The following is a 16,876-nucleotide window of genomic DNA, read 5'->3' as shown; positions in this document are numbered from 1 at the left end:
CCCATCTCCCATAGGTGCAGATAATGAAAGGGCAAATAAATGGGGCACAATGGAAGTAATTAGTGAATCATATCAGATATAGGGCTTGAACTCAGAGCCTGGGTGCTGTTCCAAAATTTTACTATTCAAGGCTGGAGCTCTTACCACTTTGAGCCACAGCCCCACTTCCAGTTTTCTGGTGGTTAATAAGAGGTAAGAGTCTCAAGAATATACTGTCTGGGCTGGCTTCAAACCATGATCCTCAGATCTCAGCCAGTAGCATCTGTCGAAGTTGTTATTTTTAGTAGTTAATATACTGACAATCACTGTAAGGAATTAAAGAGAAATGAAGATTAACGTTGTCTAGCAAAGCACATATATGGTGCCAGGCATTAAACTCGAACAACCAGTAGAAAACATGATTCTTGCTGACATCAGTGGTTCATACCTCTCTAATCCTAGCTACTGAGGAGGCTGAGATCTGAGGCTCATGGTTTAAAGCCAGCACAACAAGAATGCCCAGGAGATTCTTATCTCCTGCTAGTCCCATTCCGCCCCCCAAAAAAGGCTCACAAAAAGAAAAAAGGAAGGAAGGAAAAGAAAGTGCCCTAACTCTGAGTGATTTACCCAATGTGAGGGAGCATTGCCCAAGTGGATCAGTTTTTGCAGAGGAATGTGATTTCTCAATGCTCTCTTCATCTGAAAGCCAGTCTAATTCACAGCAAAGGCCCATTGTTCTAAGGCTTGGGTGCTAATCTGATCTTCCCTAGAGGAACGGTGATATGATTTTGACCCATTCCCATTTTATCTTCTGTTCACTGTGAAACCTTGAGAACAGAGGATTTGGGATGGGTTTATATAAGACAAGTCTTGAGCTTTGGACTTATTCTAACCCATGAAACTAGAGAGTCATGGCCACCCTAGCAGAAAGACAGACCTACACTAGAAACAAGAATGAAGAGGTAGGGCTGGGAATGTGGCTTAGTGGTAGAATGCTTACCTAGCATGCATACATGAAGCCCTGGGTTCAATTCTCAGTGCCACACAAACAGAAAAAGCCAGAAGTGGTATGCTGTAGTTCAAATGGTAGTGTTAGCTGTAAGCAAAAGAAGCTCTGGGCCAGACACAATGGCTCATGCCTATAACCCTAATTACTCAGGAGGCTGAGATCTGAGGATCAAGGTTCAAAGCCAGCATGGGCACAAAAGGACCCAAGACTCTTATCTCCAATTAATCACAAGAAAATGGAAGTGGGGCTTGGCTCAAGGGTAGGGTGGTAGCCTTGAGCTGAAGAACTCAGGGACAGTGCCCAGGCTGAGTTCAAGCTCCATGAATCCTCCCCCAAAAAAGAAGAGGAGGAGGAGGAGGAGGAGGAAGAGGAGGAAGAGGAAGAAGAGGAGGAAGAGGAGGAAGAGGAGGAAGAGGAGGAAGAGGAGGAAGAGGAGGAAGAGGAGGAAGAAGAGGAAGAGGAAGAAGAGGAAGAGGAGGAGGAGGAGGAGGAGGAGGAGGAGGAAGAAGAAGAAGAAGAAGAAGAAGAAGAAGAAGAAGAAGAAGAAGAAGAAGAAGAAGAAGAGGAACAAGAAGAACAAGAAGAGGAGGAGGAAGAGGAGGAAGAGGAGGGGGGAGGAGGGAGCAGGGAGGAGGAACAGAAGCAGCAGCAGCAGCTCTGGGACAGTGTCCCAAGCCTTAAGTCCAAGCCCCAGGACTGGGAAGAAGAATGAAGAGATGCTTTCAGATACATAAAACTTAGCTTGGCAAATCAAAACTGAATCTGGGGGGGCATGAGTTTGGCCTAGTGGTAGAGTGCTTGCCTAGCATGCACAAAGACCCGGGTTCGATTCTTTGGTACCACATACATAGAAAAAAGCCGGAAGTGGTGCTGAGGCTCAAGTGGTACAATTCTAGCCTTGAGAAAGTCCAAGGATAGTGCTCAGGCCCTGAGCTCAAGCCCAGGACTGGCAAAAAACAAAAAAGTTTTAATGTTCAACACCAAGAGGAGAAATGAACAAAACATGTCATCACAGACAGAGACACCCTGACAGAGCTGGCCAGCCAGGAAGGTGCTCAGAAATGGAAGTCATCAAAGAACAGCGCGGGCAGCAAGGACCCGAATGCAAAGAGCAAAGATAAATAAGATGGAGTTATCTCTAAAATATGCAAGCCTATCTTGAGAATGATTTTTTTCTGGGTGGGGGGAGGGGGAGTTCATTTGTGGCACTTGAACTCAGGGCTTGAGTGCTGTCCCTGAGCTCTCCAGATCAATGCTAGTGCTCTGCTCTGAGCCACAACACCACTTCCAGTTTCCTGGTGGCTAATTGAGGTAAGTCTCATGGACTTTCCTGCTCAGTGCTGGCTTCAAATCACAATCCTCAGATCTCAGCCTCCTGAGTAACTAGGATTACAGGCATAAGCCACCAGCCAGCACTCAGCTGGCTGAGGATGACTCTTTGGGCAAGAAGCAGCAATCTGTCATATTAAGTGTAGATTGGTTCTTCTCCCCAAAACACTACCCTTACCCTTAACACTTGATTTCCAGGTGTTCTCTGAAAGAGAACCTTCTGAGAGAAGTGGGGCTGCCTCACAGCAGAGGGTATGTAGTTAAATACATACTTTGTGTGGGACTCCACACACAAAGGCCTTTTTCATCAGGAAATCCAGAAGAGCAAGTTTGTGACAGAGCTCACTACACAGCTCTCGGGTTGCAAGAAGCCTCTCCGGTTATAATTAACATTCGTGGGTGGCTTGAGACTAGCAAACCTTGGGGACAGTTGACTGTCTGAAAACTATGGCATGTCCAACAAGGCACTCAAAAAAAAAAAATTTTTTTTAATGATGAATTGAGTTTTGCTAGCCTGCCTGTCCCCACAAAGGCTGTTCTTCACAGAAAAGCCGGGGTGGGGGGGAGGACATGCCCTCTGTAAGCAGCTCTGCAGCCGTGTGTTCAGGGAATGTAATTAGAATGAAGGCAGCGGTATAAGGTCCTGGCCTGCTGGTAGACTGAACTCTCTGACTTCCTGAATGGGGATATAAAGTTAGAACAGCTAAGCTGTTGACTTGGGTGGGGTGGTGGTCTTCCAGCTGGTTTTTATCTAAACAACACACCAGTGTGTTCAGCACCCTTTCCTGCTCCAACAGGAAGACAGGGCATAAACTCACTGCCCTCATAAGTGGAAAACTGCCTTCCATGGGGTCAGGAAGTCCAGCCAGACAGGACACCAAAAATAAGGATGTTTCCTACCAGCCTGCCTTTCCTAACACAGTTTGATTGTTCTCCCTTCTATCTGCCTCCTTTTGAGTGTGTGCAATAGAAAACCTGAGCCTCCTTCCAGTCTAGGCTACCCAAGTGTTTCAAAAAAGGCTCCCTGTTGCTTTATTGAGTGGACAGCACTCCCAAGATTATTCCAGGGATGGCCCCTCCTGCCCCAAGTCTTCCTGGGAAATTAGAAAATGCTCTGTACTTAAGAGCTTAGGTCAGGGATCTGAAACTAGGAAACCTGCTAGCACTTTCAGAAACAAGCTATGGGGCTGGGGCAGCTGGGTGAGGAGAGCACTACATTACCTTCCACAGCAGCTCACACTCCCGCTCCTCCAGGGCCTTCTTGTGCCTGGCAGTCACAGCTTTGACTTCTGACTGTACCACCTTCACCTTCATCTCCACCTGCTCTGCCACGGTCTGGGCCTGCTCGATGCTCAGCTGGAAAAGCAACAACAGCATTGAGGAATCGGAAGGACGTTCACACCTTCACTCTTCCTCAGTGCTCACTCATGACACTGGGTCCTCAAACTCTCAGTAAGCGGATGCTGAAGCAGTTACTGGCAAAGGCTGGATTTCTTTGTGTGAGAAGTGGTGTCTACAGAGTGAAATTTCAGACTATTAAAGAGATATTTTGACATGGTAGAACTAGTATGCCCACCGTTTAAAACCTATAACTCTGGGCATACAAGCAACTTCCTCCCCTATTCCTGGAGAAAACTCTGCATGCCAGATACATCCATCCTGTGAGGGTACCCCAAAAAGTTGCTGGCTACTCCATCATACTTCTTTCTAATGATGAGCAAGCTTAACTTACCTGGACATGCGCCAACAGCCAGTGCACCCTGGAAATACCATCTGATCTACTAAGAAACTGGACCCTGAGGTTAGACCCATCCACACACCAGCACGAAGCCTACATCCTATCTATACTAATAGATTGAATAAATCAGTCAGTTTAATCAGACATATTATCATTCATAAAAAATTAATCCAGCCATTAAAGTAACATGATGTGTCTTGTAAAACCACAAGGATCTGTTTGAGACACTGGGGTACTAACTAGGGAATTCTGATCTACTTATTAGTGGAACAAGCGATTTTAGGGCAGATAATTCCAACTAGGACACAGGCTAGGAAATCAGGAAGATGAGAAGTCAGTGTTTGCCTTGGACTGAAGGGGTCCCCGCAAGGTGGAACAATCAGTGATGAAATCCCAAACAATCCTGGGCAAACTAGACTCATGAGCGGTCCGTGTCGTCAGGTAATTCAGGTTCAAATCCAGCTCCTACAAACTAAAGGCTTTGCATATGGTCCTAATCCTTTCCAGTCTTGAGAAAGAGCCAATGTGAAGGAAAGGCAAGAAAATATAAGGCAGGAACTGAACACAGCTCTATTAAGAGTCTTGGCTGACAAACATACCTCTGATATCTCCCCCCAAAACAGTGGTGGGGTGCAAACATACTCCTGCTTGCCCGGGGGTGCTACTCTATGCTCATCCCAGGTGGATGATCTTTACAGAGTATCTAGAATTAATTCAACAACCTACATATAACAAGGTTCTTTCTAGAACTAGAATTTTCTCACGAGTTATACTGTCTGACAGGTTTAATCTAAAAGATAAAAGCCAGACATACAAAAGGGAAATGTACCTTTAATAAGTAAACCCTTCTCCATCCATGACAAGGAAACAGACTAATCTTGAAAATAAGCAAAGCAGGGTATCAAGGCTCAGGAAAACAGGCCACAGGCAAAAGCATCCCAATAGGGAGGTCAGTACATGAAGGCCGAATTGTGGCATACAGCTGCTAACTTGTGGAAGCGCAGAGGCTAGGAATGGAGGGGCCTACCACCAACACAACCACAAAAGCATCATCAGTGGTATTATTCAGACCCAAATGATGAGGAAAGGGCAACTACACTCTACTGTTAGTTTGGCCTAGAGAAAGGGATTTGTTTCCTGAAAAGATTTCTTCCCTGGATGGGAAATAGCTGTCCCAAGGGTTGTATAAAACCCACAAAAATCACACATACATCAAGGCCCTGGTGGCTTACACCTATAATCCTAGCTACTCAGGAAGCTGAGATCTAAGGATCTCGGTTCAAAGCCAGCCCAGGCAGGAAAGTCTATGAGATTCTTTTCTCTAATTAACCATCAGAAAAGCACAAGTGGTACTGTGGCTCAAAGTGGTAGAGCACTAGCCTTAAGCTCAAAAGCTCAGGGATAGTGTCCAGGCTGAGTTCAAGCCCTACAACCCGAGAAGGGGGAGAGGGTAGGGGCGGGGGAATCATACATACAGTTAAGCATACGCATGCTTCTTGGCTGCCTATGGCCTATTTGCTTATGCTGATAATTTTATGTGACCCTGCAATGACACCAATGTCCAGAAAAATGGCAGAAAAAATAAAGTTCCCCACCCGTTGGAGCTCTGGGTATAGCTCAGTGGTGGGGACAAGCCTTAGATCCCTCGCACTGCATAAATTATCACCATTTAAACAAAAGCTGTAAATAGACGTTAAAGCAAAAATAAGTCCTAAAGGTCTGCAAAATGTCACTGGTGAGACATTGAAGGGTATACTACCCTTCTATGGACTTCAATATAACTGTAGAATTAGTCCACAGTGTATCTTTTCCTTAAGGGGTATGTCATTGCTCTTCTATTTGTACTGGTACAAGGGGAGCTGAAGAGCACAAAGTTTATGACCCCAGGACTGTATCCAAAGAGAAAAATGGAGGAAGTCAGACCAAACCAATCAACTACCCCAAACCTAGTCTCCTAGACCCCAGAGGAGGAGAAAAGAAGGAAAACAGGAGGAAAGATATGATGGATGGCTCAGGAGAGCTTTGTATGTATACCTTACAAGTGGAGTTAAAATTGCCTAGAGACAGTGCTGGCACCAAGGCAAGAACCTTAAGAGCAAGTGCTCTCAGGAACACAAACTGATGGATTCTTCCCATTCTTAGTTAGTCTGTTTCAAATGATACAAAACTATCCTAACTCAGAACGCTTACACTTATGGAAAACTGAACCTCCCCCATCACCTGGCCTATGACATCAGAAACATCTATTTCTGTGAGAACATAACATGGCTTTAGTGCAGATGACCTGAGCGCTAGTTTGACATCCAACTTCACCTTGGCTTCTACTACAAACCTCAAAAGCCTATACCAGTATCTCAGAGTGACTCAGAAAGAAAAGAGGGGTCATGGTCACTACCAACACCCAGGAACCACTTACCCTGCTTTCCTACAAGGCCTCTGCCCTATCTAACACTTGACCTTCCTAGGAATGACCAATGCAGTGAGCACTTTAAGAAAAACAGGTTAAGGGCTAGGAGTTTGGCCTAGTGGTAGAGTGCTTGCCTAGCATGCATGAAGACCCGGGTTCGATTCCTCAGTACTACATACATAGGAAAAAAAAGCCAGAAGTGGTGCTGAGGCTCAAGTGGGTAGAGCTTTAGCCTTGAGAAAGTCCAAGGACAGTGCTCATGCCCTGAGCTCAAGCCCACGACTGGCAAAAAAAAGAAAAGAAAAGAAAAGCAGGTTAAGCCACAGCCTAAGGATCGCACTTCATATCACTGTGTGTGAGCTTTATGCTCACACAGCAGCCACTTAGGGACCATATTTAACCTTATATTATATATTTAGACTGTAATGTAGAAAGCTAAGCTGGCACACAAACTTTCCACCCATCTACTCTTCTCTCCACAGAAAGTTTACATTTATACTTCCCTGAGGATTCATCATCCTAGCTACTCAAGAGGATCAAAGTTTGAAGCCAACCTAGGCCATGAAAGTCTGTGAGACTCTTGTCTCCAATTAACCACCAGAAAACTAGAAGTGGTGCTATGGCTCAAGTGGTAGAGCGCTAGCCTTGAGATGAAGAGCTCAAGGCTCAAAGTTCAAGCCCCATGAGAGAGAGGGGGAGGGGAGGGGGAGACAGACAGAGAGAAGGAGGAAGGGAGGGGAGAAACATACAGGGGCAGGGATTTCGGCCTAGTGGTAGAATGCTTGCCTAGCATGCACGAAGCCCTGTGTTCAATTCTTTGATACCACATAAACAGAAAAAGCCGGAGGTGATGCTATGGCTCAAGTGGCAGAGCACTAACCTTGAGAAAAAGTGCTCGAGAACAGTGCCCAGGCCCTGAGTTTAAGCCCCAGGACTGCCCCCCACCCCCTACACCCCCCCAAAAAAAAGAGGAGAGAGGAGGAAACACTAGCCTGAGAAAGGCCAAGGATAGTGCCAAGGCCCTGAGTTCAAGCACCAGGACTGACACCTCTCCCCACTAAAAAATTAAGACAATCATCTCACAACTCCATTATTTAACCATGTGAGAGAATCTGCCTAACTCTCAGTGGCATGAATGGCCCCCTCTTACTCTAAAGCAAGGAAATTCAACAGACAAGGGTATTAATTGCAAGGACTTTATCGCCCAGGGAAGAAATCAAGACTGTGCCTTTAATAAAATCCCTTACCCATGTTCCCTATTTTTCACCTACATAGAGGTGAAAAGTTTGCAAACGCAATCTTTTGCCACTTTTCCTGTGATGCCAATGTCCATTTGTATGTGGGAGGTGTTGCGCAGGGGATCTCAGGCTGGGTATGTGGGGATCCAGCAAGCCTGCCATTTCTCAAGATTGCCAAGAGTACCTCCGCTCACTCCTCCACCCTTCCTGCCTCCCAATACCATCGTCACTGCCTACCTGTCTCTCCACATAGAATCCTGTCAACGAAAGAAGGACTGACTGACCTGGATGGCTTGACGGCCTTGCTGTGCATCGGCCAGCAGCTGGATGGTGAGTGCCCTTGAGTCCTGTAGTGCATCCTGCAGGTAGACAAAACTGTGGCCCCCGTGGCGGCCCATTGTACACTCGCGGCAGATGGGCACAGAGCAAGTGTCACAGTACAGGTGCAGCACCTGAGAACAAAAAAGGAGACAAGCATGAATAAGGGATGTGGTAAGAGGAGCAAGAGAAAGAGACGGCAACACAGTGGTGCTCTGGACCCCCAGATTCCAAATGGTCCCCCCCCCTTCCCATCCCTATAAGAATGACAGCTAGGGGTGTCAGTGTTGCAGGTCCAAGTGCAACTACAAACATCCACTGTCCTTTTCCATCCCCACTGGCCCAACCTAGAGATTGGAACCCACCCTTTGCCATGTCCCTCCACAAAGGCAGGGATGAAATGCAGCACGCATACACCCAAGGCACACAAGGCTTCCCTGTTGCCTCAGCTTAATTCCCCAGAAACCTTGTAAGACATTGTCAGACCAGCAGTCTAAATGGAAGAACATACCCAGTTTCAGTTGCCACTACAGCAACTCTATGGGTGTGAAGCAAGGTCAAGTGCCAATACAAGGCACACACACACACACACACACACACACACACACACACACACACACACACACACACACACACACACACACACACACACACACACACACACACACACACACACACACACACACACACACACACACACACACACACACACACACACACACACACACACACACACACACACACACCCCAGCCACCCGCCCTCCATTAGGGAGCTCAGTATACAGAGAGAAGATCCCAGGCACTCAACCAAAAAGCAGTGTGAGGTCAGCCAGCTTCTTGCCTTCCTTCTTCCTGCCAAGTTTACCCAAGAAAATGAACCTGGAAGTCAGTGAGGGCTGACAAAGCTGTTTTCTGCAGTGTGGTTAGGAGGTTGGACTGGTATAATCCTCTCTCAAGAGAGCTCTACTTAGCATAGAAACTAGGTCAGTCTTATCATATCTCTCCCCTCCCCCAACCTCTCTTGTGCCAGCCCTGGGGCTTGAACTCAGGGCCTGGGCACTATCTCTGAGCTGTTTTTGCTCAAGCCTAGCATTCTACCACTTAAGCCACAGCACCACTTCCAGCTTTTTCTGTTTATGTGGTACTGAAGAATCAAACCCAGGGCTTCATGCATTCTAGACAAGCACTCTACCACTAAGCCACATTCCAAGCCCTTGTCATACATCTCTTGACAGAACAAGGCATTTGGCATCATAACTCTGTACATGTTTACTGGATTGCGTTCAATAGCAGAGCTTTAAGCTGGACATCTGTGGCTCAGGCCTGAAATCCTAGATACTCAGTAGGCTGAGACCTGAGCATCAAAGTTCAAATCCACCACAGATGGTGAGACTCTGCAACTAACCACCAAAACACAAAAGTGGGGGTGTGGCTTAAGTGGTGCCAACCTTGAATGAAAAAGCTAAGGGATAGCACCTATGCCCTGAGTTTAAGCCCTAATACTGGTAGAAAAAAAGTAAATAAAAATAAAAAGAGCTGGGTGTGGTGGTTCACACCTGTAATCCTAGCTACTCAGGAGGCTGAGATCTGAGGATCGAGGTTCAAAGCCAACCCAGGCACTAAAGTTAGTGAGACTCTTGTCTCCAATTAACCACCAGAAAACCAGAAGTGGTGCTGTGGCTCAAGGTTTTTTTGGTTTGTTTGTTTTTGTTTTGGGGGGGGAGGGAGGCAGTCCTGGAGCTTGAACACAGGGCCTGAGGAATGTCCTTGGATACTGCCCCACCACTTAAGCCACAGAACCACAGCGCCACTTCTGGGTTTTTTTTATGTATAGGGTACCGTAGAATCACTCCCTGGGCTTCAGGCATACTAGGCAAACACTCTACCCTCTAGGCCATGCTCCCGGCCCCTTAGGCGGAATTGCTTAACTGTGATAGACATGTGATGAGAGCTAACAGGGTAACCTAGTTCCATTAACTTTAGAATGAATTCCTTGAATAGGAAAAAAAAAATGGATTGAGTTATGAGAATGAAGGGCTAAGACTATAGTCAGGGGTAGAGTTCAAGAGTTTGAGACCTTGCACCTCTAAAATGGTTTTTTTGTGCCATTACTGGGGCTTGAACTTAAAAAGAGTCTCAAGTTCTTACTGAAAAAGCCCCATTATCAGTGGGGCTTTTTCTATGTGCATGCATGAGCTTCCACTCGCCTAGTACACACTTGGAATGAGAGAAAGCTGACAGGAAACAGGTAAGGAAGCAAAGCAGGACAGGACCGTCTGCCACACAACCCAATCTCCACATAAAGGAAGAAGACATGAGGTATGCTCAAGGCCACATGGCCAGGGCAGAGCCAGGAAGCCAGCATAAGCCTTTGTTTTTTTTTTTTTTTTTTGGGGGGGGGGGTCATGGGCACTGTCCCTGAGCTGTTCAGCTCAAGGCTACCGCCTTACCCTTGAGCCAAACCCCAATACCCGTTTTCTAGAGGTTAATTGGAGACAAAAGTCTCAGGTACTTTTGCATCAGGGCTGGCTTTGAACCTTGAGCCTCAAATCTCAGCCTCCTAAGTACTAGGATTACAGGCGTGAGCCATTGTGCGCCTGGCTCAATGTAAAAGCTTTTTTTCTTTTCTTTTTTGATGTCTGTCCTGGGGCTTGAACTTAGGGCCTGGCTACTGTCCCAGAGATTCTTTTAACCAAAGCTAGCACTCTACCACGTAAGCCACTTCTGTGTATTTCTGAGTAGTTTATTCGAGATAAGTATTGTGGACAGGACTTTCCTGCCTGGGGTGGCTTTGAATCATGATCTTCAGGGATTACAGTGTGAGCTATCAGTACTTGGCTCCAACATAAGCTTTCTAAAGAGCTTGTTCCAGCTGAGCACTGACTCACATCTACAATCCTAGCTGCTCAGGGGGCTGAGATCTGAGAATCCAGGTTCAAAGCCAGCCCAGGAAGACAAATTCTGAGGCTTATCTAGAATTACAGCACAACAATAGCAATAAAGTGAGGTGGGGTTCAATGTTAAAGTTGGAAAAGGTACCAAGTTGCACCCTGAGAGGCTATCACTGAGTTCAATCCCCAGTACCAGAAGAAAAATTAATTAAAAATAAGTATTTGGAGGCTGGACACTAGGGCTCATGCCTATAATCCTAATTACTCAATAGGATGACAGCTGAGATTGAGGTTCAAAACCAGCCACTAGCCTGGCCTATAAGACTCTTTAGTCCGGGGCCGAGAGTATGGCCTAGTGGTTAAAGTGCTTGCCTAGCATGCATGAAGACCCGGGTTCGATTCCTCGGTACCACATACATAGAAAAAAGCCAGAAGTGGTGCTGAGGCTCAAGTGGTAGAGCTCTAGCCCTGAAAAAGTCCAAGGACAGTGCTCAGGCCCTGAGCTCAAGCCCAGGACTGGCAAAAAAAAAAAAAAGACTCTTAAGTCCAATTAAACACCAAAATATGAAGTAGCATTATGGCTTCAGTGGTAGAACATTAACCTTGAGCAAGAAAGTTAGGGGCAGTGCCCAGGCTCTGAGTTCCATGAGTGTGGGTGTAGCTCAAGGAGTAGGGCAAAAAGACCCTGTTTAAACTCGAGTACTTTGCCCTCCCAAGAGCTGGCTCTAACACAGACACCTGGAGGTCCAGAAAGGAAACCTCAAGGCAATGTAGCTGGGAAGTAAGCAGAAAAGGGCCATTTCTGTCTCTTGGAGACCTGAAGGAAAACCTGAAGACCAGAAAAGTACTACTGAAAAGACCACACAAAGAGGGGCCATTAGGGACAGAAAACATAAAATGCTGCCACACTCCCTACCCCAAGATTTCCAAGCTCCACTGTGAGAAGGTGAACAAACAGGGAAGCACAAGATCCAGTCTGGATTAGGCTATTTCTCTACAAACTTTTGGATTCAGAAATGGGGGAGGGGGGGAGCCAGGCGTGGTGGTTCACGCCCGTAATCCTAGCTACTCAGGGGGCTGAGATCTGAGGATCAAGGTTCAAAGCTAGCCTGGGCACAATTAAACTCTAGAAAATGGTCAGAGAGGCTTGGCTCAAGGGTGGTAGCCTTGAGCTGAAGAACTCAGGGGATAGCTCCCAGGTGAGTTCAAGCCCCAGGACCGCCACCCCTCCAAAAAATGGGGGGGAGGGTGTCCCTTAGGATATGTTTTAAATCTGTTGGGGTAAAAAAGAATCTGATAAAGCAGGTTTTGCAGGCTCTGTTCAAGGAAATGTGATAAGGCTTGTAACCTTCTTCCAAAAGTAATCAAGCAAAGATGCTAACCTGGATAAATACAGGAAAAATTCAAGACAGCCTTTGTAAAAAAAAAAAAAAAAAAAAAAAAAAAGTGTGGTACACTGAAAGCAATTCTACTCGTTTTGTCAACCCAGCCACATTCCTTCCTTCCTTTCTCTTTCCTCATCTTGTCATGGGAACAGACATCATTACAGAGCTCAGGTGAAATGTGAAAGCCTCCCCACCCCCAAGGTTCCTCTTAAAATAGAATATAAACCAGGCATTGATAGCTCACACTTGTAATTCCAGATATTTAGGAGGCTGAGATGTGAGGACTACAGTTCAGTGCCAAACCAGGCAGGAAACTATGAGGTTCTTATTTACAATTAGCCAGCAACAAGCTGGAAATGAGACAGGCACCAGTGGCTGTTAATTCTAGCTACTCAGGAGGCTGAGATCTGAGAGTCAAGGTTCAAAGCCAACCTGGGTAGGAAAGTCCATGAGACTCTTATCCCTGACTAACCCCTAAAAAACTGAAGGTGGCACTGTAGCTCAAAGTGGTAGAGTGCTAGCTTCAAACAAAAGCTCAGGAGCAGCGTCCAGGCCCTGGGTGCAAGCCCCATGACCCACAAAAAGAAAACAACAAACTGGACATGGAGCTGGGACTCAAGTGGTAGAGCACTAGCCTTGAGCAAAAAAAGCTCAGGGAGGCCCAGGAGTTTGACCTAGTGGTAGAGTGCTTGCCTAGCATGCACGAAGACCAGGTTTCGATTCCTCAGTACCACATACACAGAAAAGGCCAGAAGTGGTGCTGGAGCTCAAGTGGTAGAGCTCTAGCCTTGAGGACAGTGCTCAGGCCCTGATTTCAAGCCTTAGGACCAGCCAAAAAAAAAAAATCTCAGGGACACTGCCCAAGGCCATGATCATGTTAGTAACCATTATTATTAACTAATGATAACAACAATGAACAGCAGCAGCAGCAGCAGCAAATAAATTGGAATAGAACATGCTTCTAAGGTCTTTCCAGGGCACTCTGAGGACTGGCTTCCCCCTGCTTCCTTCCTCCAGGCTATGAGAATTCCTCATTGCACAGCTAGGGTCTGTTTCTACCTGATCTTGGAGCCATCTGTCCAGTCACCTCCTATGACTGGCCTGGCCTTTGTGAAACAAAGGGGTTTGATTTGCAAACTCAGGGAAACCAATCTTTAAAGGGCCAGAAATCCCCTCCTTTGGGAATGTGATGATAGGAATCACAAAGCTTCAAGGTTAATTCTTCAACTCAAATTCTGAGCTTACTGAATTTGAGTTTTGTTAACCCTAAAGTAGAACTTCCATTATGCTGGGTATAGCAGATGCCCTATGAATGGCAAGTCTTAAAAGATTCTACAGATGCAGTGGCCGGAAAAGAAATCACAACAGGCAGTGTCTATAAAATGCAGAGTAGCCAAGCACAGTGGCTCACCCCTGAAATCCTAGCTACTCAGGAGGCTGAGATCTGAGGATCACAGCTCAAAGCCAGCTTGGGCACTACAGTCCAGAAAACTAGAGGTGGAACTGTGCCCTAGGGGGTAGGGCTGTATCCTTGAGCTACAGCTCAGGACAGCCGAAGCCCAGAGTTCAAGCCCCACAACCACCACTACCGCCACCAACAACAAAATGCACAGAGCACCCAACACTCCTCCCCATGTCAGCATTGACTTGAGACACCTCTAAAATGAGTCTGAGTCTATAGTACAAACAATCCTGCCCAGTGTCACTTCCCATGGATCAGAACAGGCCAAGGGACACGCTGTGCCACAAGAGGGAAGGGTAGGGGAGCAGAACCAGAGTGGCAGATAATAAAAGGCCAAGAAGAATACAAGAATAGCTTCCATAAGACTGTAATAAATGAAGCACACATTTTATAAAGAATGCACTGTCTGAAGATTGTAAGATATTTTTAAGTCTTTTATCTATTGGAGTAAAAAAACAAAAAAAGAAAACATTCACACTTGGTTTCCATGCTCTTAAACATTGAAAGAAGCCCAATTCTAGAGTAGCTGGAACTAAACAAGTAAGATTCTATACTGGGTGGAATTTTCCTTGGAAAGAGCTGGGAGGTTATTTAAAGGAATAAACTGGAGCTTTGCAGGGGCTACAAATGGGGCAGTGGCCATAGCTACAGGAACGAGGAAGGGGTGGAAAGTCCTCTGGCGGCAGGAATTCCAGGGCCTGGTATAGCCTGTTTGGGGCTCCCAGGGCAGATGCATGGACACGCCCCCTCGAGCCTGGCGACAATCTGGCTGCTCCAGCTAAATGGAGGCAGCCTGACCTCTAACCCTGCAAGTGACCACCCCCCTTCCCTTCCCCCCAGCTTCCAGAAGGTCCTACCCTCTGCCTTCCTCTCCCAAAATTTCTAAAATACCAGGCAGAGACAAAGACCTAGGAATGTAGGCCCAGCAGGAAAGGAACTGAGGGTGGGGGAGGTTAAAGGAAAAATAAATAAAAACACAAAGTAGGCAGGTCTGCCTGGGCCAGTACGGAAAGAAAATGGGCTTGCTCCTGAACAAAGCATGTGCGCCCATGTTATTTCTGTGAGCACATGCTCACAACATGCACTCCCAAATCCAGCCTGATAATACTGGGCACACATCCTGGGGCTCTTGGGAGAACTAGGTTTACAGGTTTGAGCCATTTTTTTTTTTCAGTGAAAAACACAAACTAAAGGAGGGCAGGGGCGGCCTCTCATTGCGTGATGCTGTAATTTTTAGAATAATCTGGTGTCCTCTAAAATGATGCAGGATATTGGTAGGGCTCTCAAACACTAAGGCTGAGCTGTGACCCCTGCACAAAAGGAGATTCTCTCCCACCTCCATGTTTTGTCCACTACCCACTCGAAAGGCAGCAGGGGCAGCAATAGTCTTAACCTGTGTGTGCCCACCAGAGGGACACTCAACACTTAAAGTTAAGAAGTCTAAGCAACATTCAACACCAAGCTTTCCTTGACTTTAGATAAGATTCCAAAACCTTAGATGCAGCTCTGGTCTGCCTTTACCCCAACAGAGCCTAGGGGACAGAAGATTTGGCTCAGGCACTATCACCACCAGGTTTAGGACCAGGACTGGCACAAAAAAAAGAAAAAAAAGGCGGGGAGGGGGATGCACACAATTGGAAAGACTTTCTTTCTCATACCTGGGAGTTGAGGCCAGCCTGAGCAACACAAGACCTCTTCCAAAACAAGAAAACTAAACCTTTCCCAATCTGTTACTTGATTTCTACTAACACCCTCATAAACCCAGGGCCTTGTGCAGCACAGGACTCTGCCACAGCTACAACCCTGGCCCATGCTTGACATGTGCATGAGCACAGACGTTGTGCATATATGTATGTATACTGAGGCTTGAACTCAGGGTCTTGGGCACTGAGCCTGAGCTTTTTCTCTCAAGGCAGGTGTTGTGTCACTTTGAGCCAGGCCTCCACTTCCAACTGTCAGCCCAGGCTCACTTCCAACTGTGAACCCCTAGAACTCAGCTAGAACTTATAGCTAGAATTACAAGCAAGAACCACCTGTAAGTTCCATATCTCTCTCTCTGTGTGTGTGTGTGTGTGTGTGTGTGTGTGTGTGTGTGTGTGTGTGTGTCCATCCTGCAGCTTGCTCAGGCCCTGAGTATGGTGCCCGAATATGGCCCCTGAGGTTTTTCTCCCCCCTCAACCTCAAGGCTAGCACTCTGCCATATGAGCCACAGAACTATTTCGGGCTTTTTAGTAGGTAATTGAATATGAGACTCTCTAGACTTTCCTGTTTGGCTGGCTTTTTCTAATCTTGATCCTTAAATCTCAGCCTCCTGCACAGCTAGTTTCAGCTGTTTCTTCATGGGGGGGGGGGGGGCGCCCGCGCAGGGGAGACCAAAAAAAAAAAAAATCACAAGCAATGCTGTTGAAAATCTCTTTTTTTTTTGCCTATCCAGTGGCCTGAACTCACAGCCTGGGCTCTGTCCCTGAGCTTCTTTTGTTCAAGGCGAGCACTCTACCACTTGAGCCACAGTGGCATTTTGGGCTTTTTCTGTGTATACAGTATGAAGAATTGAACCCAGGGCTTCAGGCATGCTAGACAAACACTACCACTAGGCCACACTCCCAGCCCATCTTTGTTCTTATATAACCCCAAGTTTTCACTGTGATAGGGATAGGTAGCATTTCAAAATATATTTAACTTCCCAGACTTTTGCTGGAATAGCCACCAACGCAAGCATACTTGCAATTTCAAGTATTAAATATGCCAAAATTTAAATAGTTCAACTCAGTTCTGCCCCATCTCTGTGAACAGCAAAGGGAGTGGAAATAAGTCTCTCTGGGACACACGGACGGACGGACATGTACACACATGCACGCACACACACACACACGCACACACACTCACACACACTCACTCACACACACACACACAAACAGGGAACTCCAGGCGCAGGGTTAAAATCTACCACAGCCAAGCTGGAAGGCCTGGGTGGAAGCTGAAAGGCCTAGTCTTGGAGTGTTCCAGGGAGGAGGGAAATGGAGAAGGATGGGAAGGGGGAGGGGGAGCCACAAGAGAAGGCGCCCAAGCAAAGAAAGCCTTGCTGGGTTGTTTGCATTCTTAGTACAGACTGCTGAAGAG

General features: G+C 46.6%; 1 protein-coding gene across 1 annotated transcript in view; it reads right to left on the bottom strand.

The window, feature by feature from the left end:
- Nucleotides 1-16,876, bottom strand: part of Trim71 (tripartite motif containing 71) — a 65,024-nt gene that overhangs the window by 3,628 nt on the left and 44,520 nt on the right. The window contains exons 2-3 of the mRNA XM_090352748.1: nt 7,985-8,152; nt 3,539-3,673 (exon numbers count right to left, since the gene is read on the bottom strand). Coding sequence (XP_090208874.1) covers nt 3,539-3,673; nt 7,985-8,152 — 303 coding nt within the window. The remainder of the gene's footprint in view (nt 1-3,538; nt 3,674-7,984; nt 8,153-16,876) is intronic.

Source organism: Megascapheus bottae, chromosome 18 (genome assembly GCF_031878675.1).
Source record: "Megascapheus bottae isolate mThoBot1 chromosome 18, mThoBot2.hap1, whole genome shotgun sequence".
Taxonomy (NCBI): domain Eukaryota; kingdom Metazoa; phylum Chordata; class Mammalia; order Rodentia; family Geomyidae; genus Megascapheus; species Megascapheus bottae.
The sequence above is the reverse complement of the archived record's forward strand: the minus strand, read 5'-3'. Positions and strand labels throughout refer to the sequence as shown.